This window comes from Penaeus chinensis, chromosome 29, assembly GCF_019202785.1.
Source record: "Penaeus chinensis breed Huanghai No. 1 chromosome 29, ASM1920278v2, whole genome shotgun sequence".
NCBI classification, from domain to species: Eukaryota; Metazoa; Arthropoda; class Malacostraca; order Decapoda; family Penaeidae; genus Penaeus; species Penaeus chinensis.
Window position 1 is genome coordinate 30,248,314 of NC_061847.1, and position 23,636 is coordinate 30,271,949.

General features: G+C 39.1%; 3 protein-coding genes across 4 annotated transcripts; 2 read left to right on the forward strand and 1 right to left on the reverse strand.

Annotated features, from left to right (window-relative positions):
- Positions 1 to 5,130: 5,130 nt before the first annotated feature.
- Positions 5,131 to 5,921, reverse strand: LOC125040460. The gene is made up of 2 exons (XM_047635013.1): positions 5,500 to 5,921; positions 5,131 to 5,221 (listed from the first exon to the last, which is right to left on the reverse strand). Exons 1-2 carry the CDS (start codon positions 5,919 to 5,921, stop codon positions 5,131 to 5,133), a joined length of 513 nt encoding a protein of 170 aa, XP_047490969.1.
- Positions 5,922 to 6,987: 1,066 nt separating this feature from the next.
- LOC125040715 (putative inhibitor of apoptosis) lies at positions 6,988 to 11,428 on the forward strand. The gene is made up of 7 exons (XM_047635409.1): positions 6,988 to 7,062; positions 8,682 to 9,071; positions 9,199 to 9,584; positions 9,727 to 9,912; positions 10,086 to 10,118; positions 10,261 to 10,354; positions 10,480 to 11,428. The coding sequence occupies exons 1-7, from the start codon at positions 7,005 to 7,007 to the stop codon at positions 10,671 to 10,673; spliced, it is 1,341 nt and encodes a 446-aa protein (XP_047491365.1). The 5' UTR covers positions 6,988 to 7,004; the 3' UTR covers positions 10,674 to 11,428.
- A 3,178-nt stretch (positions 11,429 to 14,606) lies between these two features.
- LOC125040585 (scm-like with four MBT domains protein 2) lies at positions 14,607 to 23,355 on the forward strand. 2 transcript variants are annotated; one of them, XM_047635206.1, is made up of 12 exons: positions 14,607 to 14,688; positions 16,796 to 16,941; positions 17,217 to 17,290; positions 17,546 to 17,673; positions 18,014 to 18,287; positions 18,486 to 18,664; positions 19,209 to 19,932; positions 20,103 to 20,244; positions 20,380 to 20,554; positions 20,930 to 21,089; positions 21,890 to 22,070; positions 22,319 to 23,355. In XM_047635206.1, the coding sequence occupies exons 2-12, from the start codon at positions 16,818 to 16,820 to the stop codon at positions 22,945 to 22,947; spliced, it is 2,790 nt and encodes a 929-aa protein (XP_047491162.1). In that variant the 5' UTR covers positions 14,607 to 14,688; positions 16,796 to 16,817; the 3' UTR covers positions 22,948 to 23,355. The 2 variants fall into 2 exon arrangements, with proteins under 2 accessions (XP_047491162.1, XP_047491161.1); XM_047635205.1 differs by having other exon boundaries at positions 14,612 to 14,679.
- Positions 23,356 to 23,636: the final 281 nt, after the last annotated feature.

Here is a 23,636-nt window from a genome sequence, read left to right on the forward strand (position 1 = left end):
ATACATATATACATATACATTTATATCTATATCTATCTATCTAATCTATCTATCTATCTATCTATCTATCTATCTATCTATCTATCTATCTATCTATCTATCTATCTATCTATCTATCTATCTATCTGTCTATCTATCTACCTATCTATCTATCTATCTATCTCTGGGTGGGTAGCCTAGTTAGTGTTAAGTGCTTGCATGCCTTCTCGCTTACAGCTGCCACCGCTGGCTAGCCTGGTGCGAAAAGGGAGCAGCTATGCATAAGTCTCCCCTGCCAGCTCATAGCCTATCCATCATCAAGACTTCTGCAGTGCCTCCTCGTGGCCACCCATGGAAACTAGGTACCTTGCAGTCCTAGGCTGAACTGTGGAGGCTCTTGGAGCAGCAGGAGGCCATAGAGGTACAGAGCCATGGCCCACCGGCGTGTGGATACGCCCTGGCTTCGTACTAACTCCTGCCCCCGTGCCCCCTGGGGTCAATGGGCGGCTGTGGGGAGGCAGGCCTTGCCAGTCGCCCCCCCCCCCCCCACGAGATAACCACTGGCAACGAATCATGTAGTTGTTGGTGCTGGGGGGAGGGCTAAAGTCCCTCCCACCCAGCAGGAACGGCGACCGCTAGGACTCGGGTGGGGAGGGAGGGTTACCCGTCATCCCATCTGGGTTCCAGCGGCCGCCAACCTGGCGTGATGCTTGTGGGGGAAAGCCCCAGGGAGCCCTGCAGGCAGATTATGGGACCTGCAGCCAGCCAACCTCCTCTATATGGGGCGGCGTCGGTAGGGGTGGCAGAAGTGGCGCCCACCCGGAGTGACTGCCCGAGGTTAGACCTCGGGCGGGTTGTCATGGTAGGGGGTTTGAAACGTCAGTTCCCCGCGACAGGACGATCGGTTACCACTACTGTCAACGGAATTGAAGCAGCTGAGAGTTGAGGTGGCTGCTCTCTCGGAGGTGAGAAGACCTGGCAGCGGCACGATTAGTATGGGTGGCAACACTTACTACTGGTCGGGCCGCAGCGATGGCCACCATCTCCAGGGAGTAGCCATAGCCATCTCCAGCAGACTTCAACCCTCGGTAGTTGAGGTCACTCCAGTCGATGAGCGTATTATGGTACTGAGACTGAAGCTTTCATTTAGCTTCATGTCTCTTATTGCTGTATACGCTCCTACGGATGTATATAAACTTGAGTTGAAAGAGATGCTTAACGCCAAACTTGCATCTGTGGCAGACAGTTGTCCTCGGCAATATATTCGTATTGTTCTGGGCGACTTCAATGCTATATCCGGCTGCGATCGAGCTGGCTACGAGATGTCTGTCGGTCCTCATGGTTCAGGATCTGATGCTGGCAGCGAGAATAGCCACCTTTACTGTGACTACGCTAGGTCCCAGAATTTGAGGATTTCTGGCTCCTGGTATCAGCGTTCTGACCGCATTGTTGGACATGGTACAGCGATACAGGTAGTGTGGCCATCCTCGTTAGCACTCGGTGGAGGATCCTCCAGAAGTGCAGGGTGTATCGAAGCACCAAGTTCTGTGGAACTGATCATATATTAGTTGTGGCTACTCTACGGGTCCACTTTAGAAGCCCCCGTCGCCCAAATGAACACCCTAGGGTGTTTCATTTGGACAGATTGAGGGAGGACGAGTGTGCTCGGGGGTTTGCCGAGGTTATCTCTGGTCGTCTCACAGCACTCGTAGGAATCCATTGGTGAACGCCCAAGAATAAGACAGAATTCCATCTCGTAGGAGACACTGGAAGCCACAGATGCTTGTTGTGCGACTCGATTGTCAGGGGATCACAACTTGCACCGTTCTCTGGTGCGCAGGACTAGGTCACTGTTGAGAAGGGATAAGGAACAGTTCATCAGTAATCTTGCAGAGGAGGTCGAAAGCCATTTCGAAAGCCTACTAAGCCCTGAGAAAGCTTAACTCCAAGCCCTCCTCACAGACGACTGCAGTCCGCTCAGCAAGTGGCCGGATAATCTCAGATCCTGATGGGGTGCATGTGCATTGGGCTGAGTATTTTGAGCAGTTGTATCAGTTTGATCCACCAACAGTTAACTTGGATGCGGGTAATGTTGAGATTCCTCTGCCAGACCCACCCATCAGCGAGGATCCACCCTCCCTGACTGAAGTCAGGGGGGCGATCTCTGAAGCTGAAGAGTGGTAAAGCAGCAGGTGTTTGTGGCATCCCAGCTGAATTGTTAAAGGCTGGTGGAGAACCTATGGCAAGGGGCTTGCATGCAGTCCTGTCTGCCATCTGGCAGACTGGTACCCTTCACCCTGAACTGCTGAGGGGTGTGGTAATCCCTCTCTGGAAGGGGAAAGGGGATCGCTGGGACTGCAGCAATCACCGAGGCATTACACTACTCCGTGTACCAGGCAAGGTACTTGCGCACATCCTACTGAGACGTATCAGAGCAAGGCCGGAGCAATCTAGGTTCACTCCTGGTAAGTCCACAATAGACTGCATCCTGGCACTTCGAGTCATTGCAGAGCACCGTCGCGAGTTCGGACGTGGGCTGCTCGCAGCCTCAAGAAGGCGTTTGACTAGGTGCATCGCGAATCACTCTGGGAGGTCCTGAGGCTAAGAGGAATTCCGACAAGGATTGTTGGACTAATAGCAAACCTGTGTACAGGCACTGAAAGTGCTGTAAAGTGTGGTGGGGGCCTGTCGAGCTTCTTCCCTGTTAGTTCAGGCGTGAGGCAAGGCTGTGGTCTTGCACCAATGCTTTTCAACACTTGCATGGATTGCATACTGGGTAGAGCTACTGTCCAAAGTCACTGTGGAGCAACTCTCGGCAATATCAAGGTTACAGACCTTGACTTTGCTGATGATGTTGCCGTTCTTTCTGAATCTCTGGAAACCCTAGTGGCGGCTCTTGATGCATTTAGCAATAAAGCGAAGCCCTTGGGGCTACAGGTCTCCTGGATCAAGACCAAGATCCAGGATTTTGGGCGCCTACTAGGAGACCCTGAGCAGTCTGTACGTGCTTGCGGTGAAAACATCGAAGTCACGGAGAGCTTTATATACCTCGGTAGTGCAGTTCCCGACTCTGGGCTGTCAGACCTGGAAGTCAGTAGATGGATTGGCATGGCAGCAGGGGTCATAAAATCTCTCGACAAGAGTATTTGGAGATGCCGGTACCTGTGCAGAAGGACCAAGCTACGTGTTTTCAAGGCCCTGATACTGCCAGTTTTACTATATGGTAGTGAAACTTGGACGCTATCTTGTGCTCTGGAATCTCGTCTTGATGCCTTTTGTAACAGATCCTTGCGCCGGATCATGGGGTACAGTTGGCGGGACCATGTGTCCAACCAACGGCTGCACCGTGAGACCGGTACAGGACCTGTTACTTGCACAATCCGTGATCGCCAACTCAGGCTATACGGCCACTTGGCTCGATTCCCGCAGGATGATCCTGCCCATCGGGTTGTATCTGTCCGTGACAATCCTGGGCGGAGGAGGCCTGTGGGACGACCGAAAAGGTCGTGGCTTGGGCAGATCGATCAAACCTGTTGTGAGGAACTAGAGATGGGCCGGGCCCCTGCCTGGCGGCTCGCCATGAGGAACCCTCGTAGGTGGAAACAAAGGGTGGATGCGGCTATGCGCCCCTGCCGGCGTTAGCTCCCAAATGATGATGATATATAAATATATATACATATGTGTGTGTGTGTGTGTGTATAAGTGTGTGTGTGTGTATTTATATAGATATAGATGTATATGTATGCATATATTTATGTATGTATATATATATATATATATAAACACCAACACACCCACAAACAAATCAACAATGATACAAAACAAATGATTGTGTAATGATAACGAAACGAAACTGATGGAGAATGGAGAATGAAGGAAAACAGAAAAAGAGGAAGAAGCTGGGATAGGAGGAGGAGGAGAAGAAGAAGAAGAAGGAATAAATAGGAAGGCAAAGATGAGAAAAGGAATCAAAGAGAAAAAAGGAGAAAAAAAAAAGGAAGGAGAGAATTAGGCAGATGATTGGAAGGAGAAACAGATGAGAAAATGAAGATGAAACGATGAAAGGAGGCGAAGAATTAGAAAAGAAAAAGAAAATAAGAAAAGATAAGAAGAAGGAGGACGAGAAACACGAAGAAGAGAAAAAGAAAGATAAATAAAATAGGAAAAAAATCACGTAGCAGTAGAGGAAACACCACAGATCGGAAGAGGGAGGGGGGAGGGGAGGGGAGGAGGAAGGAAATTTTCTTTTTCCTTTGGATTTCGTTTTTATTCTTAAATATGCCTCTTCCTTTACACTGAATCGTTGTTAAGACACTTCTTGAAAACTCCATTAAAGATTTTAATTTTTTCATTTATTTATCTATTCCTTTTTTTACAATATCATTTCGTTTCAGCAAAGTATGAACGTATTTTTTAAAATCTCAAAGCGATCTAGCAATATAAATTTAATTTTTCAAAAATAGAAAACGGATGTCATATAAATAACTTAAATATCACACAAATTTATATCAGTTACTATCAATCTCTTTACTTGCCTTGCATAAAATAGTCGATAAGATAAAGTGTATTGCGTATTGCGTCAAGAACGTGTCTGAGACGTGTTCGTGTGGAAGGTGTGGGAAGTGTGGAATCTTTGGAATGTTTGGAATGGGTGGAATGTGTGGAATGGGGGGGAAGGTGTGGAATGGGTGGAATGTGTGGAATGGGTGGACGTTGTGGAATATTTGGGTGGAATGTGTGGAATGTTTGGAATGATTGGAATGTGTGGATTGGGTGGAATATGTGGAATGGGTGGAATGGATGGGAAGTTTTCTATGCTTTGTGTTTGGGACCAACTGTCTTATTTTTAGCATTCTTTTTCTCTTCGCCTTCGTGTTCTTCTTCTTCTCCGTCTTATCATTAATAATATTTGTCTTCATCTTCCCCGTCTTCGTCTTCCTCTTTTTCTTTTCTTTTTTTCTTTCTGTTTCTTCTTCTTCTTCGGCTTCTTCTTCTCCGTCTTCTTCTTCTACTAACTTCCGGCCAATCTACAAACTTCCGGCCAATCTACGAACTTCCTGCCATTCTACCAACTGTTAGTCTCCTATGTTTGTTGGTGTTTCTCTATGATGCTTGAGGGTGAAGAAAACACCAATAAAAACTAAAGTAGGCTCACTGGAAATCAGCTCCGACAAAATTAATACGAAACTCTTCCTTTTCCTCTGCCAGGCTCCGTCTGAGAGTGTTGCTGCCAGACGCATGACTACAGAGACAAAATGAAATGTTGTACTCTATAAGTCGTACAGAGAATCTCACTCTTTCACAGAGGTGATATGCTACACAGCAATATAAACTAAACATAATCTTCTATATTTCACATGGTATAACATATCACACAAAAAGAAGTGTGTATAATATAATCACATAATTATCATAATATACCTACGATAATACTGGCATCATAATCCGTATGCAATGACATCACAACATGGCACTCACAACTCACTTATTTCATTATCACAACCTACACCAACTTCCAACTTCCTGTCATTCGACCAATGTCCTGGCATTCTTATTTCATTATCACAACCTACACCAACTTCCAACTTCCTGTCATTCGACCAATGTCCTGGCATTCTTATTTCATTATCACAACCTACACCAACTTCCAACTTCCTGTCATTCGACCAATGTCCTGGCATTCTTATTTCATTATCACAACCTACACCAACTTCCAACTTCCTGTCATTCGACCAATGTCCTGGCATTCTTATTTCATTATCACAACCACCAACTTCCAACTTCCTGTCATTCGACCAATGTCCTGGCATTCTTATTTCATTATCACAACCTACACCAACTTCCAACTTCCTGTCATTCGACCAATGTCCTGGCATTCTTATTTCATTATCACAACCTACACCAACTTCCAACTTCCTGTCATTCGACCAATGTCCTGGCATTCTACTAACTTTCTGTCAATCTACTAATGTCCTTTCATTCTACTAACTTCCTGTCAATCAACCAACCTCCTGTCAATCAATCGACTTCCTGTCAATCAATCAACTTGTCATAATATCTGATCTCAAGATTCACTTTAATCATAGTAAATAATTATTAGGTATGTTTACAGTCCGTATGACGTATGCACAGTGTAATTTGAAATACTGTTTTTTTCTCTATATTTCTCTCTTTCTCTATTTATTTTTCTGTATGTCTGTCTGTCTGTCTGTCTGCATATCTCTCTCTCCCTCTCTCTTTCTTTCTCTCTCTCTCTCTCTCTCTCTCTCTCTCTCTCTCCTCTCTCTCTCTCTCTCTCTCTCTCTCTCTCTCTCTCTCTCTCTCTCTCTCTCTCTCTCTCTCTCTCTCTCTCTCTCTCCTCTCTCTCTCTCTCTCTCTCTCTCTCTCTCTCTCTCTCTCTCTCTCTCTCTCTCTCTCTCTCTCTCTCTCTCTCTCTCTCTCTCTCTCTCTCTCTCTCTCTCTCTCTCTCTCTCTCTCTCTCTCTCTCTCTCTCTCTCTCTCTCTCTCTCTCTCTCTCTCTCTCTCTCTCTCTCTCTCTCTTTCTCTCTCTCTCTCTCTCTCTCTCTCTCTCTCTCTCTCTCTCTCTCTCTCTCTCTCTCTCTCTCTCTTTCTCTCTCTCTTTCTCTTTTTCTCTTTCTCTCTCTCCCTGTCCCTCTCTCTCCTTCTCCCTGTCCCTCTCTCTCTCTCTCTCTCTCTCTCTCTCTCTCTCTCTCTCTCTCTCTCTCTCTCTCTCTCTCTCTCTCTCTCTCTCTCTCTCTCTCTCTCTCTCTCTCTCTCTCTCTCTCTCTCTCTCTCTCTCTCTCTCTCTCCTCCCTCTCTCTCTCTCTCTCTCTCTCTCTCTCTCTCTCTCTCTCTCTCTCTCTCTCTCTCTCTCTCTCTCTCTCTCTCTCTCTCTCTCTCTCTTTCTCAGCTAACACTGTGAACATGTCTTTGCATGGTCGAATTCCAAATAGGCGAGATAAGATACGAGGAAGTACTAATACGCCGGGCGGACCAACAATCAGGCAGTCTGTCTACGGACCAACATGTCTTCCACCCTGCAGCACGACGGCCTCCCCGTGGGTGCCGAAAAACAAGACAAAAGTGAGCAAGGGAGTGGATTGTGCAGTGTGTTGTGACTTGTGAAAATCTTTTCTATTCGTTTTTTGTTGTTGTTGTTGTTGTTGTTGTTTTTCTGTGTCTCATTCTTTCTTCTTTTCCGTCGTCGTCGTTTTCTTTCTTCCATTTTTTCTTCTTCTTCTTCTTCTTTCTTTCTTCTTCTTCTTCTTTCTTCCTCTTTTTCTTCTTCTTCTTCTTCTGGATTTCCCACTTTTTTTTTATTTTCCCTTCCCCTTATTCCTTCTCTTCCTTTCCTTCTTCCTTTCATCCTTTTCCACCTTCCGTTTGTCCGTATATGTGAAACCGAAGACGTGGAAGTACAAAGCGAAATGGAAGATCACAAATAACAAATAACCTTCCTTGTTCAGTGAGTTGTGAAGTGAACAAACAGTTGTTCATCCAAACGACAGTGAAGTGAACAGTTTGTGAACGTGACAACAGGGTCTGAAGAACAAAGTGTCTTTTTGTTCATGAGTGTAGTTAAGCAATGAAAGAAAATGAATAACTTCATGAACAAGAGATGTGCTAGATGAATTTCGATATCATAACAATATGTATGTTATTCCCGTGTGTATATAACTGTTCTTCTGTTATATGCTTACGCCAGAATAACATACATGTTGGTGTTCTCATGTGACATCTCTTACTTCATGAAGTTATTCATTCCTGTTATTCTCTATATTTATCACACTGTGAATTATCCGTTTTTTAAAGGTACATGAAGGAGAAAAAATAGACAATTGAATTCTGTCATTTCTAGCTATGGTGTCTGTTATATCATATTTCAGTATCAGACATTCTTTTTTATCTTCTGCATTCCTATTCTCTACTGTAATAGCATATAATATATATATATATATATATATATATATATATATATATATGTATATATATATGAATATATATATAAATATATATATGTATATGTATGTATATATACATATATATATATACATGTATGTATATATGAAACATGCATATATTGCATCTAAAATATATTTAGGCAGACAGAGTTAACATCAATGAGAATTGATAATACAGAGATAAACACTTCAATTGTTACTTTGACGAAATAACACAATTTTGATAAGATATAGGAAATCTACTCCCTTGCCACATGCACATTATTTTCCGCCTCGATATTTCGTAATAAATGGTGTAAATTAACCAATGCAATGGACGGGCGACGTGAACATTATTGAAGCAAGAACAAGCAGGCGTGTTTACGTAAGAGGTTAAAATAATCTAATGAGAGAATAGAGAGAGAGAGAGAGAGAGAGAGAGAGAGAGAGAGTGTGTGTGTGTGTGTTTGTGTGTGTGTGTGCGTGCCTCACAAGTGATAAGTCCTGCCTTAGATATGAATTTCCGAAGGTCAGCAAAGACGTCATTGAGAGATTAAGTTGCCGTTAAAGATAAAACTAATGGTGTCCCCGTTGTTCGAATGTAGATAGATAGATAGACTGACAGACAGATAGAGAGAGAGAGAGAGAGATAGACAGATAGATATGCACACACACACACATATATATATGTATACTTATATTCATTAATTCGATCCGTTCGTGATCCGAATATTAATGAAGGGCCACCTCCTCCCCCGGCAGAGCCCGACGAGCGCGGAGAGCGACGCTTCCACCGCCAGTCGGCCCTCATGTACGAGTCCGTCCGACGCCAAACCTTCATCAACTGGCCCTTGACCTTCCTGGATCCGGATAAGCTGGCTGCGGTGGGATTCTTCTACCTGCGGACGGAGGACCACGTGCAGTGCGCCTTCTGCCGAGGCATCGTCGGCTTCTGGGATCCCTCCGACGACCCTCTGACGGAACACAAGAAGCATTTCCCCAACTGCCCCTTCGTCGCGGGGGTCGCCACGGGGAACGTGCCGAAGGACGGGTCGGACGACCAGACGGGGAAGGCCTTCAAACTCCTCGACGATTACTACAACTACCGAGTGGCCAACACTCGCCCTCAAAGCTCGACGAATTATCAGACAGGTGTGTACTTTGTAAGTCTATATCCGTGTATATATATGTTTATGTGTATTTGCTTGCGTGTTTATTTCTGAGCAAACTGTGTATTTTTTATGAAATCCATCATCTCCAACGATCCTTGAATCTGCAGACTCGTTGTGCATCCCCGAGACCAACAAGGTGGCCTTCCCTGCCCTCAACACAATCCAGAGCCGCTGCCAGACGTTCGCGCGCTGGCCCAAGGGCATCGGCGTGAGCATCGACGCCCTTGCGGAGGCGGGCTTCTTCTCGACGGGCCTGGCGGACTGGGTCCAGTGCTTCCACTGCGGCGGGGGACTCCACTCGTGGCGCCAGGAGGACGATCCCTGGACGGAACACTCCCGCTTCTACCCCTACTGCCCCTTCGTCAGGATGCAGCGTGGGGAGGACACCGTGATCCACTGCTGGAAGGAGAACCCGGCGCCGAGCGTTCCCCCGCGGCCCATCGCCCTCACGCCAGAGGAAAGCGACCTCCTGCTCCACCATCCCATCGCTAAGGTAATTGTTCATAAACATAAATACACAGCAAAACAAGGCCACCATCATTACCCTTTCCGTCTTTCTCCTTAACAATGCAAAACATATGACACCAAACCGCTCGGCGATAACACCTCCCTTGACAACCGTTCTTCTCCATCAGAGGGCGATCGAGATGGGTCTCTCGCCGGCGTCGATGAAGGGCGCCCTGAAGCTCCGTCTGGAGAAATTGGGCATGATGTGTCGGACGGTGACGGAGGCGATGGAACTGGTCTTCGATTACGAGGAGGAACAGCGTCGAAACAACGCCGAAAAGAACAGCAGTTACGACGGCATTCCCATCGCGGAGGTGGGTTTGGGTTGGGAAATGTTTGTGTTGATTATAGTTAATCAGTGGGACTACAAGGTTGTTTATTTTATAGTTAGGGTGACTTATTTATTGTTTTGTGATGAAAGGGATTAAGCACCAGGCTGCTTTTGTAACTTTATCTAATAGTATTTTTCCCCTCTTTTCTTCAACAGACTAGAGACAGCACACCAACAGAACATATGACAGTAAGTACTGTTTTCTCTTATTTTTCTTCCTTAGGTCATACATTTTATAATATCTATCTAATATGCATATTTTGAGCAATAATTCACTCTGGTTTCGCCACTGAGTATGAAATAATAACAGTCCTTTCTCTCCTTTATTCAGGTTGAAGTCCAAAATCCTTTTTTTCCGATGGACTCCAGCGCTATCCCATTCAGCATCGAGCAAAACCCGGAATACTTGAAGTTACTTTCAGAGGGTAAGCATTTTATAGTTCCCCCCCCCCCCCTGGTATATCACATATGGCTAAACTACAGACTACGCAAATCCCTTTTATGTCCCTTCGTTCGGTTATTAATATCCAGTGTTTCCCTTGGTCAACAGTGGAGCAGCTTCGTCGAGATGTCCTGATGGAGGAGAAGCGTCTGATGTGCCGGCAGTGCCATGGCCAGCGCGTGGCAGTGGTGTTCCAGCCTTGCTCTCACCTCCACCTGTGTGCCGAGTGTGCCAGGCCGGTGGACACCTGCCCTTCGTGTGGCACCGTCGTCAGGGGGACGTTGAGACCCATCATCGGCTAGTGACACAGCCATGGCGCCGACACCAGGGACGCATCGTCGACGTCCGCTCTGCTCTCGCGACCCGGATTCCCACGGCACAGAGGAGAGACGCTACGGCAGGTCAGCAGCACAAAGGGGGTCTTCTGTGTCTGTCGCGTCCTCAGGAACTCTGGGACGCTCCGGATCCTAGGCATGGAGAAGTAGTTGAGGAGTTGCATTCACTCTCAGGGATATTTTACTGTGGCGCCCTCCGGACAGGTCGCCTTCTACAGCATTTTATTCCTTCGGAGTTCCTGCCACAACACCTGCAGGTTCAAGCATTATGGTTGAAACTCTGCTTTAAAGGTTTCCTATATAATGCAGATCTGTTGCGGAAAGACGTTCTGCAAAAACATAAACTTGATTATCTTGATGCAATTGATCGAAAGTTTATAGAACTTAATTGCATAATACTGCATGGTATAGGCAAACTACCATTATTGAATAGAACAGGTTTATATTTCACCACACTTACTGAAAATACACACTTTACACAAACACAATACAGACCTACAGTGCAATCGCATTGTGAAAAAAGTCATCATCTATTCTCTTCTGTCTGTTTATATGTCTTTTCTCAGTTTCCTGTTATTACAGGTAAGTTAAAATATTCGATGATGAAAAAATACTTCTACATTCATATAATCAATTACAAAAAGCGATGGAAAAAGCGCGTTCTGATTATTTTTTTATGATGCATCTACGTGATATAGTGAAAAATAAAGATAATGAGTTTGTTTTGAGTTTGATTGTATTGCCAAGAGTATCACCAATGGAGACTAAGCTGACCTCGTCTGACCTCTGCCATCACGGTCAGCAGCCTACACATTGCTAAAAAACGGAATTCATCTACGTGATTTAGTGAAAATAAAGATAATGAGTTTAACTCTATTGCCAAAAGCCATCGTCAGCAACAATGGAGTAAGGTCACGAGTTTCACCAGACTTAACTGACCTCGTGTGTGTGACCTCTACCATCACGATTAGCTGACTGTCCTTGTCAATCCTAATGCGAACATCCTACACATTGCTAAAAAAAAAAATGAGACTTAACGACCGTATTTCCACAATTTCGCCCAATCCAAGAAGCCTTAAAGACGCAGGGAACTAGGAATTCTAGCTTTTATCTCTTCACAGATTTCTCCTGGGCAGTTAACGTAGCAAATACAGCACGAGATAAATACTTCAGAGGAACGCAAACTTAAGACGAAAAGTGAAACAAGGAATAACCTTTTTTCAGTAATTATTCTCTCAAGAACTATGTTTTGTGCTCAACCAGGGGACCAATACCTGATGCATATAAAAGGTGTAATCCGCACAGAATTACATACGAATATAATCCAGTTCTGCGAAAGGATTTTGTTATCTATTAAACTTGAAGCACATGGAGGTTTCTGGAAAATAATCTGCAAATACTTGGAACAATGATTGTACTATAAATAGCACTTTATGAGCTGAACATTTTACAAACAACGGATACTGATAGTGGCACGATTATTTGATCATATATTCAAAAACTCCAAAGTGTGAAGATTAAATGTATTATTTTTGTTGTTGTTATAACAATTATCATTTTTCTTATTGTTATTACGATTGTTTTCACTATCCTTATTGTTATTATCATTATCGGTGCTGTATTGTTATTATTGTTATTATAATTTTAGTTGTTGTTGTTGTTATTATTATTATTATTATTATTATTATTATTATCATTATTGTTATTATTATTATTATTATTATTATTATTATTATTATCATCATCATCATCATCATCTTCATCATCATTATCACTGTTAGTATAAGCGTTATTATTATCATCATTATCATTGTTGTTCTTACTATTATCATTATCCGACTTCTTCGAGTCAAGTACACTGCAATAAATAGTTAGACCGTCAGTTTCTACACATTTATCATTTACACGACTATCCGACAGAGAGGTTACTAAGGAAAGCAAGAGGGGAAAGCGAAAGGAAAGGGGGATAAGAAAAGGAAACTAAGGAATAAAGTGTGAGAGAGGGAGAAATAAAGACGAAGAAAGAGAGGAAATGAGAGGAAGGAACTTAAAAAGTAAAGGATAGTGGAAAAGGGGAAACGGAGGGAAATTCAAGAGGAGAGAGGGACGGGTAAGGGAAGAAGGAGGGGGATCGGAGAGAAATGGGGAATGAGGGACAGAAGGAAGGGAGGGAATGAAGGAGCGAAGGAGGTGAAAGAGGATAGAAAGAAAGGAAAAAGACGGAGGTGGGAGGAGGCAGCCGCAGGACTTCAAAAAGGACAGGAGTGAAATGAAGGAAGATTGGGGAGTGAGAGGAGAAGGAAGAGCGGGAAAGGAAAGGGGAAAAGAGAGAGGGGAAGCAGAAGGGAAAGAGGGGGCGAGAATTAGAAAGAGGAGGATGAAAGAGGGACAGAGGAGGGGAGAAATAGTGCCACTTAATTTTTTTGTTCCGTAGATTTTTTTTTTTTGACAATGTTCTTAATAATGGTAATACTAATAATAGTGATAATAATAATCATAATTATAATGATAATAATAGTGATAATAATAATCATAATTATAATGATAAAAATAGTGATAATAATAATTATAATGATAATAATAGTGATAATAATAATCATAATTATAATGATAATAATAGTGATAATAATAATAATGATAATAATAATAATGATTAAGACAATAATAATGATAATGATATGATGATAATAATAATAATAATAATAATAATAATAATAATAATAATAATAACAATGATGATGATGATGATGATGACGATGATGATGATGAGGATAATAATAATAATAATAACAATAATTATAATAATAATAATAACAATAATAACAATTATTATGATAATAATAATAGCAATACCGATAATAGTAATGATAATACTATAATAGTAATAATAGTAATAATAATAATGATAATAATAGTAATAATAATTATGACAATAATAATGATGATGATGATGATATTAATAACAATGATAATAATAATAAGAAGAACAATAATAATAATAATAATAATAATAATAATAATAATAATAATAATAATAACAGTAATAATAATGAAAATAATGGGAGTAGCATAAATAATGGTAATGATAATAGTTATGACAACGTTGATAATAATGATAATAACACTAATAATAACACTAATAATAATAATAATGATAATAATGATAATAATAATAACAATAATAATAATAGGATAATAACAATAATAATAATAGGATAATAACAATAATAATAATAGGATAATAACAATAATAATAACGATAATAATAATAATAATAATGATAATAAGAATAATAACAAAAATAGTAATGATAATGATAATAACAATTATAAGAAATAATAAAAATTAATAATAATAATAATAATAATAATAATAATAATAATAATAATAATAATAATAATGATAATAATAATAATAACAAAATAGTAATGATAATGATAATAACAATTATAAGAAATAATAAAAAAAAATAATAATAATAATAATAATAATAATAATAATAATAATAATAATAATAATAATAATAATAATGATCATATTAATAATAATAATATTAATAATAATAATAATAACAATATTAATAATAATAATATTAATAATAATAATCATTATTATGCTATTATTACTACAAATAATAATAATAATAATAATAACAACAATAACGATAATAACAACAATAATAATAATAACCACAATAATAACAATAATATCAATAATATCGTTATCATCAACAAGAATAACGATAATAACAACAATCATAACAATAATAACTATAATAATAACATTAATAACGATAATAACAACAATAAAAACAATAATAACTATCAAAATAACATTAATAACGATAATGATAACAATAATAATAAAACGGAAATAAAACTCGAATTCTCAAGACTTTGTTTACATCGCGAGGCCTTCTCGGTCGGCCTCCCAGAACGCTCCAAAAAAATCGAATTTCTCTCGTTTTTTAATGGAGAATTGGGTAATTATTGGTTTTAAATTTAGTCTAAGTGTGGGTTAGTTTGGTGGGGATGTAGAATGTGTGGATTTTTCAGTGATAATTGGTGTTTTTTTCATGGTTTATTGGTGGGTTTTGTCTCGCATGGTCGGGGTAAATGTTTTTTTTTTGTTTTGTTTTACTTTTATTTTGGGAAGGAAATTGTTGTTGTTTTGATGATCGTGTTGTTGGAATTAAGGTTTTTGTTTGTTATTGATTGTAAGGAGGTCTAGTTGATGGAGAGAGAGATTAGGTAGATAGAAAGGCTTCATAAATTTTAATTGGTATATAATTGTTCTTTGTTTTCTGTTGTTTTTGTTGTTAGGTGTGTGTTTATTAATATTTTTGTTGCCATTGTTATTATTATATGTTGCTTACCATTTTCGTTTTTTAATTATTTCTGATAAATGTTATGCAAATACTTAAAATTAATTTTATATATTATACTAATTTCTTTTATATTATTCACTAATGTATTACTTATTATTAAGCATTTAAACAATGTTAAAACAAAAAGGTAAAACTTTGAAATTGAAGAACAAATGACTTTCCTTTGAATAAGTGAGGAAAGCATAAGGTGTTAATGTTTATTTATCATTTTCATTGATTTTTATTCATTAATCGTTATTCTGATGATTGGGAGTTTATTGAATTTGTTTTTTTTTTATGTCTGTTAGTCTATTTTTTGTTATTATTATTATTATTATTGTTATTATTATTATTATTATTGTTATAATAATAATTGTTATCATTATTATTATTATTATTATTATTATTATTATTATTATTATTGTTATTATTGTTATATTGTTTTATATTATCATCATTATTTGTATCTCATTTCCATGATCTATTTTTCATTTATAATTATATTAATAATTTAGTTTGATTCCATTTGTTGCAATGGATGTTCTTGGTGTGACATAGTGGGAGAGAAGAAGAATTAGGATATTAGTTGTAAACAGCCAATTCAATATTTCACAAACAATGTGAAAGAGTACACAAAGAAAGATTCAGTAATGGGTAGTTATTCGTAATATACCCATGAAAGGATAAAGTTAAACTAAGTTAAGCCTATGGTCACAGATGGCATGATATCATCCGGCTGAACTGAGTCGCAGATGGCACCGTATCATGACATCTCAGGCTGTTGGCTCGTCAGATAGTTTGTCTTTCTCCGATAGTAAGACATTATTTGTATTGGGTACAGACTCATAAAGGGAAAAACTTCTTCTTTTTTTTTCTTTTTTTTTCTTTCTTTCTTTTTTTTCTCTTCTTTTTCTTTCTTTTTTTTCTTTTTTACTTTTGCTTTTAGTTTTGTTTATGAAATACAACTATAAGCTGTTGGTTTCCCAGTGTTGTCCATGAAGTAACAAATAAGCTAGGCACAGAGAAGGGAAACTGTCAGTGCTCTAACAACCTTAGTTTGCCTTATCCTGACCAAACTCATGTCATGAATTCTAGCATTGGGAAGAGAAAGTTTCATTTGAATGCATCTCAAACTTTATTTTGCACCACACAGTTATTTATTCAGTGCCAATGGGTGTGCTGTATGAGGCCAGACACTGTTAGATATGCATAGTCAGCTGCTCAAGAGATAGTTTAGGAGTGAAGTAAGAGAAAGTTTTGTTTGAATGCATCTCATACTTTACTTGGCACCACACAGTTATTTATGCAGTGCCGATGGGTGTGCTATACTAGGCCACTGAAAGCTATGCGTAGTCAGCTGCTCAAGAGATAGTTTAGGAGTGAAGGACACATAAAATTTTCCTACTGTCTGTCTGGTTGAAGCATATACGCATTTTATATGAGTTTTATATGAGTTGTAGGTCACATTTTAGTCCCTAGAAAAGGGCTGAGGGAAATTAATGATTTTGATATATTTATTGTAAGATGTATTTTTTTTTTTTTTTTCCTTTTTTTTCTTCATCTTTTTCCTTTTCTTCTTGTTCTTCTTCTTCTTCTTCTTCTTCTTCTTCTTCTTCTTCTTCTTCTTCCTTAACCTTACCCATTCCATTTTTCTCTCTGAAACCCACTCTTATGCAATGTTTTTTGGAAGGAATTAAATTACATTTAAATTTTTACACTTCAGGTCTGACATAGTACAAAGCAAGATGGAGAAAGAAGTAACGGAAATCTACCCAGTTGGGGAAACGGAGGAACAGCAGAGTGAAAGCCAGCCGACGGATATAACAGAAACAACACCTCCGGAAAAAACAAGTTGCACGGCAGAAGCAGGTAAACTCTCGTAAATTTTTTCCTTTTTTTCTACTTTGTCTTTGCGTTTTTTTCTTTATTATTATATGTAATTTATTATTGGATGGTTCATTGATATATCCAATAGAATATTTGTCTTTTTATTCATGTGTAGAAATTTTTCTACCACTCCACCTGATGAGAAATATATATACTTCAAAAGAAATTATTAACTGGCCAAAGAATTTAGTATCTCTCACATTATTAACAAGATCATCGTTTTCCGTGATTTTCATTTTTTTGTGATTTTGTTCCAGATGATGACTTTGTGTGGGAAGATTATCTTGACGAAACAGAGACAATAGCTGTCCCACCAACCGCCTTTGTACATGTAAGATTGTACAAGTGTTTTGTTTTGTTTATTTATTTTGTTTGGGACTTATTGAACAGAAAGAAAGATGTCAGTGAGTATTATATAATGATGAGCAAGTTTTTTGTGAATGAATGTGTGTATGTGAGTGTGCACATGCACGTGCCTGTGTGCACATATACCTATTTCTTTGTTTGTGTGTTTTGTGCTCACTGACAGTACCTATATATTTGCAAAGTTGGTAAATGATAGTGCTAATGAATTCAATTATTACAGGTGGAAAAGAGTCTTGAGTCAGGTGTGTTGGAAGATCAGTTGGTTGAAATCGTCCATAATGAATCGTCAGAATTAACTTCATGTTATTGGCCAGCAAAGGTCGTTACTACATGTGGTCCTCTCTTAAGGTAAGGGATTTAGGACTTTTGGATGATAGCTGTGTATGCAATCCAAATATGAGACAGGAAGTTCTTTTCGTTATCTTTTTTTATAGAAATTTTCTGGAAACAAGTAATTGCTTGTGTCTCAGCATGTTTATATATATATATATATATATATATATATATATATATATATATATATATATATATATATATATATATATATATATACACATATATATGTATGTGTGTGTGTGTGTGTGTGTGGAAGGGGGTGGGGTGTTGTTTGTTTGTATATGTGTGTGTGGTTATTTATTTATATACATACTCCACATGCATTCCACCAACTTCTTGATTTTTCCACCAGATTACGATTTGTGACACATTCCTCCGTAAATGTCGAGTGTTGGAAAGAGGTGGCCTTAGGGGGTCTTCATCCCCTAGGCTGGTGCGCGCTTCACAACATCGAAATGGCTCCTGTACCTGACCTCATTGACTCCCTGATTGAGGAAAGTGAATTGCAAAAGGCCAAGGTAGCAGTAGAGGAAGCGCTCAGTCACGGGGTGTCAGTACCGGGAGAGGCCTTCGACGGAGAGGGATACACAGCGGTCGAGCGGATCAAGCAAGGCATGAAGGTTGAGGTTGGTTGCTTCAGGGATTTTTTGTTTGATGATGGGTATACTCTAGAGTACAGTTCTTACCTCAGTGTGCTTTACACAGCAATTTAACCCCAAAGAAAAGTGACAAGCCATGAGACAAATCTTGCCATTACAAATCTTCTAACCAAAAGAGTATAGTACTTCAAAAGCATGTGAAATGTGTTGTTCTCTTTTTCACAGGTTTTGTACAAAGAAAACCCAGCATGCGGGTGGGTGGCGACTGTCATTGACAATGTTGGTGGACGCCTGCTCTTGCGATATGACACACCTGATTGCTCGGGTCTTGTGTTTTGGCTCTTCTACCTTAGTCCTCGGTTAAGGCCACCAGATTGGATTCATCACCAGGGACCACCTTGGAGGTAAATATTCACAGGAGAGGAAAAGTTAACATAGGGAGGAAGGTAGGTAGGAGAGAGGGATGGAAAGAAGGACTGTGGTAAGAAGGAAGAAGGAGAAAGAAGAAGGGGAGGGAGGATACAGGGGAGAAAGAGTGGGAGAAAGGAAAATAGAAATGTGAAAGAGAAAAGCAGAGTGAGCGAGAGTTCATTATTTTAGAAGAATCAAGGAAAACACTATGTCTTATTTATTCACACCCAGAAATGAGCATCAGGAATGATAAAGCATGAATATGAGGTAAATAGAATTAAAAATGTGCTCATGAACATGTCACTCATTACATAATATTATACTGATGTCAGCTTATGTCCAGTTTGTTGATGTTTTAACTAGTATACCTACTTTTAAGCTAATATGCCATTATGATCTGCAGTTACTTGATTAAATGTAAATAATACTTGTCAGTATTTTACTAGGTACATTGTAAAATATTGTCTTATTTTTTTGAAGAGATGCAGATCCAATATATTATTCATATGTTTCAAATGTCATTTCATGATGCCACAGATATAAACATCCGGAATCCTGCTCCCAGTACGAGGAGGCGGAGTGGGCTGCACTTCTTGAGATGAGTCGGGATGACGCGAGACGTTCTCCCTTACCCAATACTCTCCTCTCACCTGCTCTCCCTGTGAGCTCTCACCAGTTCACAAACAGCAAACTCATTGAAGCAGTGCATCCCACAAAGCCCAACTCAATCCACGTGGCCAAGATCACTCTAATCAGCAATGAGTCTAAATTTTTTGAAGTGTCGATTGAAGGCGAGAAAGGGGATAACAAGGTCACATGGGTGACTTCCATCGATGACCCTTTGATCCTGCCAGCAAGATTCTGTGAGAAAAATGGCATTGCCCTTGTCCCACCTGGTGATTGGCATGAGGAGACAGAGTTCAGCTGGGATGCCTACCTCCAGTCTTGCAGTGTACTGTGTGCAGATGATAGCTTGTTCCCCAAGCACGAGGCAGCTGAGGACTTAGGCTTCGAGGCTGGACTTAGACTTGAAGCTGCCAATCCAGACCCTGCGGATCAGATTTGTGTCGCTACTGTCAAAAATGTTACAGGTCACCTCCTCCACATCCAGCTGGATTCAGAACTTGAGACTGATCCGTACATCATGTCCTCAACGTGTCAGGATATCTTTCCAACAGGGTGGTCTCAGTCAAATAATTATCCTCTCCATATCCCTGCAGAGTATTCACCACAAGCAAAGGTCATAGAAGATCCTACACTGGTAACTATTGTTCTTTTATTTATTTTAAATTAGAAATAAAATTTATCAAGTTTTGATGACTGGTACAGTATACTTTTTAATTATACTTTTTAATTTTCTCAAGATACAATTTAAAAAATGATGATGATGATGATCATGAAATCACATATCTACAATTTTTTTTTTTACAGGAACTATGCCAAAATAAAAACGGTGATAATCCACAAAATGATCCCTTGTCTAGTGTAAGCAACCAAAGGTCCCTGTGGTGTCCAAGACTCTATGTGAACCATTGGTGCTACACTGGGCCTTATCTGAGCAAATCTAAAGTTGGTAAGTCCCCCTTCATGCTCTTCCTTTTTATTATAAGATTTGTAATGTTTATTGCCATGAATTATTAGTAGTATTGTTAATGAAAATTTGATTTGTTAGAATTGTAATGAATATGAAAATTAATTGTCTATTCAGCAAAGCAATCTCAGAGTGTTGGTCCGGGATCTGTTGAGTTGGTACTGCGTGAGGTACTGTCAATGACAATAAACGCAGCTTACATACCAACTCGTGTGCTGAGAGAGCTGGAACGCAATGCTGTGGATTCTCATCTCGTTTCAAGTACTTGGCATCCGACCCATTTGAAAGCAAAGTAAGCAATATTCAATAAAGCATAAGTTGATCTTAAAATCCATACTGTAGATTTTCAGAATAGATTGAGTTGTTTATTGTTTTCATATATATTTAGGATTATGTTGATGTGGAAGTGTATATACAGTTTTATGTGAATTAGTGGAAATACCTTTAATAGAAACAAAAAAGTCAAAGATGCATAACATTTATTACTTAAATATCTTAGACTTATTTCTTCTCAGACATCTCAAAAACAACACTTGGAATGGAATTGTGTCATTTTCTTTTCTCTTTTCTATTTTTTTTTCTTCTTATGAAAGAAAATTTACTCCTTTTTTTACCCCCAAACATTGATTTCTGACTACTTATTTTTCTTTGGCGTATGTCATTGCAGGTTTAAACGTTATACTTACACTGCCAGCATCTCTGTCGCAACCACAGCTTCAGATGTCAGCGATTTTTTGAACTTCATTTGCCACACCCTCCAGTGCTGCCCCAATCTGTGGTCACCAACACAGAGTGGAGAGAATTGCCCATTCCTTTGTACTTCACAGGTAAAGTTTTGCACTTGGCAATTGTAAATATTGATGGTAATCAAACAATAACCGGTTTTGGATAAATAATTAAAGAATAAATATGTAAATAGGTAAAGCAAACAATTGTAAACCAGAACCAAAAAAATAAGAAAAAAAATTGGATGACAGCATCATAGGGCCTTTCAGTGGAAAAATTATTTCATTTCTTGTCAAAGTAGTTTGGAAGTTTCAGTTGCATAAAGTTATTTTTAGTGAAAACTGGAGGAATTAAAGTGTCATCTGTATCTCTGTTTATTGCTTGAGCATAAAGAATAAATGCAGCCTTTTTAACATGTTCACAGCCTGTGCCCTCTTCTCTAATGTAGTGTTTCTCCTTGAAATCAAGTGGGAGTGTCTTTTCCATTGGTCATTCCATACGTTAGTGCGAAGAAACTTGTCTTGCACTAGTATTGCATGATATGGGGGGAAATACATCTCTAGTGTATAGGGGGAATAGGGGGTTAGGGCTGCACTTTTGTTGCATTTTAAATGTAACTGTATGAAGATGTTATAAGAAAATTAATATTGAAATTATGGAATATATATAGATATAGATATAGATATATACATATACATATACATATACATATACATATACATATACATATTTTTTTTATATCAATTCAAATTATTAATAATATATTCGAAGACTTCATTATTTTTTTTAAATTCTTTATTTGTAGGCTTTCAATTAAATATCTCTCTTCATTGATCTTGAATCTTAACAGTATTGTACTTTTTCTCTGGATTTTGTGATGAGGTGGACTTTTTTTTTTCAGATGTTTATTCAAGGGAGCCAGTCAACTTCCATGCGAGGGCGAGGGAGAATAGCAATTACTAGAGGGACAAGGGGAGGGCCAGGAATGACGAGGATATTCCACCGGCGTAAGAGAGGCGGCCGTAAGCGACTCTTCGTGCCAGTCAGAGCTAACCGGTTACTGCAGCCCAAATCCTTGTCAAGTAAGTAAGATCATCTGTTGTGGTATATTGGGGAGGGTTGCTTTTGTCACTGATGGTCATCATAATTTTTAATTTTCAAGCAATTTTTCTTGATACTCTCTTATCAAGTTAGTTTAGATATATACTCTATGTAATGCCTGTTTCATGTTTGTAAATAATATCTTCACAACCAGTATTATGAATAAACATGAATTAATTTCATTATCACCTTTATGGATCATATCTCACATAGTCACTTGCTCTTCCAGCACAATCAGATGATATAACAGAAGATGGAGATGAGGATGAGGACGTTGATATTGAGGAAGGAGATGATGATGAAGTCGCAAGTGGATCCGATGAAGGTGACACGAGTTCCCGTAGCTCTCGTCCAACCAGCCCCATCCTGGATCCCTCGTTTGGAAACCGCAGAAGGAGGAGAGGATTCCCGAGGATGGAGATGCAGACGAGAGGTATTAAACTCCCTGACTATGCCAACCAGCTGAAAATGAGGCATGTCAAGAGAAAGTTCGAGGGTGGAGAAGGATCCTCCAGCGCTTCCAGCTGCCGTGAGGAGCCCTTAGACAGGATGAAGAGGAGCAGGAAGAGCGAGTACCCAGACGGAAACTCAGGGCTAGAGCCTGCCCCGGTGACCTCTGACCCCCTGGAATGGACAGTGCATGACGTGGAGCAGTACGTTGCCAGCCAGCCAGCCATTTGCCACCATGCAGTCCGACTACGAGAACAAGAGGTAGATGGCCGGGCTTTCCTGCTCTTAAACTTACCCACGCTGGTGCAGCACCTCGGTCTGCCACATAGCTCAGCTGTGGCTCTTGCTCAACATGTGTGCCGTGTAAAACTTGCTCACTTCCTTTTCTTTTATAGGGCGGAAGCATGACCATCATTTTTATATAAAGGAATTACTTTAATTAACTAAATGTTGTGCACAGTTTTCTAGTGGTCTTTTTTTTTTTTTTTGTATATATAGTATATTTGTATAACTTTGTATTATATGAACAACATAATGACTGTTAAATATTGATAATTAGTTATATTAATTACTTTTATTGTAAGTTAAGCTATTCATTCCTGTAAATTGGAATATCTGTTGTGCTTATTGTTAATCCTATTCACAATAAAATAAATATATGTAGAAAAGCAATTTCCTTACACATTTTGTACTTGGAAATTAAGTGAAAAAAAAATTATAGATCTATGTTAAAAATTCAGAATGTTAGGTGAATGCATTTGAAACTCTAAAATGAAAACTTTCTTTTTAAATAAAGAATACAATGTATACTTGTAATTTTAGATTCTTATTTTTATTACATCCCAAAATATGTTTTTATAAATATATTTACTGTACATACATGTCACTCACTTTTATGTACAGTTTAAAAATAAATGCAAAAGCCTGTAATTTCTTTAAATTGATTTAAATGTAATCAGGAATTGATCATGGTCATTTCAATAATAAAATCAAACTCCTGGTTAATGGTTAAAAGCAAAATAAATGTGCTAGACATCTAAGGTCATGTAGCACTATAGTAAATGGTAGTGAAGGGTGGTTGAGTTAGTGATTAGTTG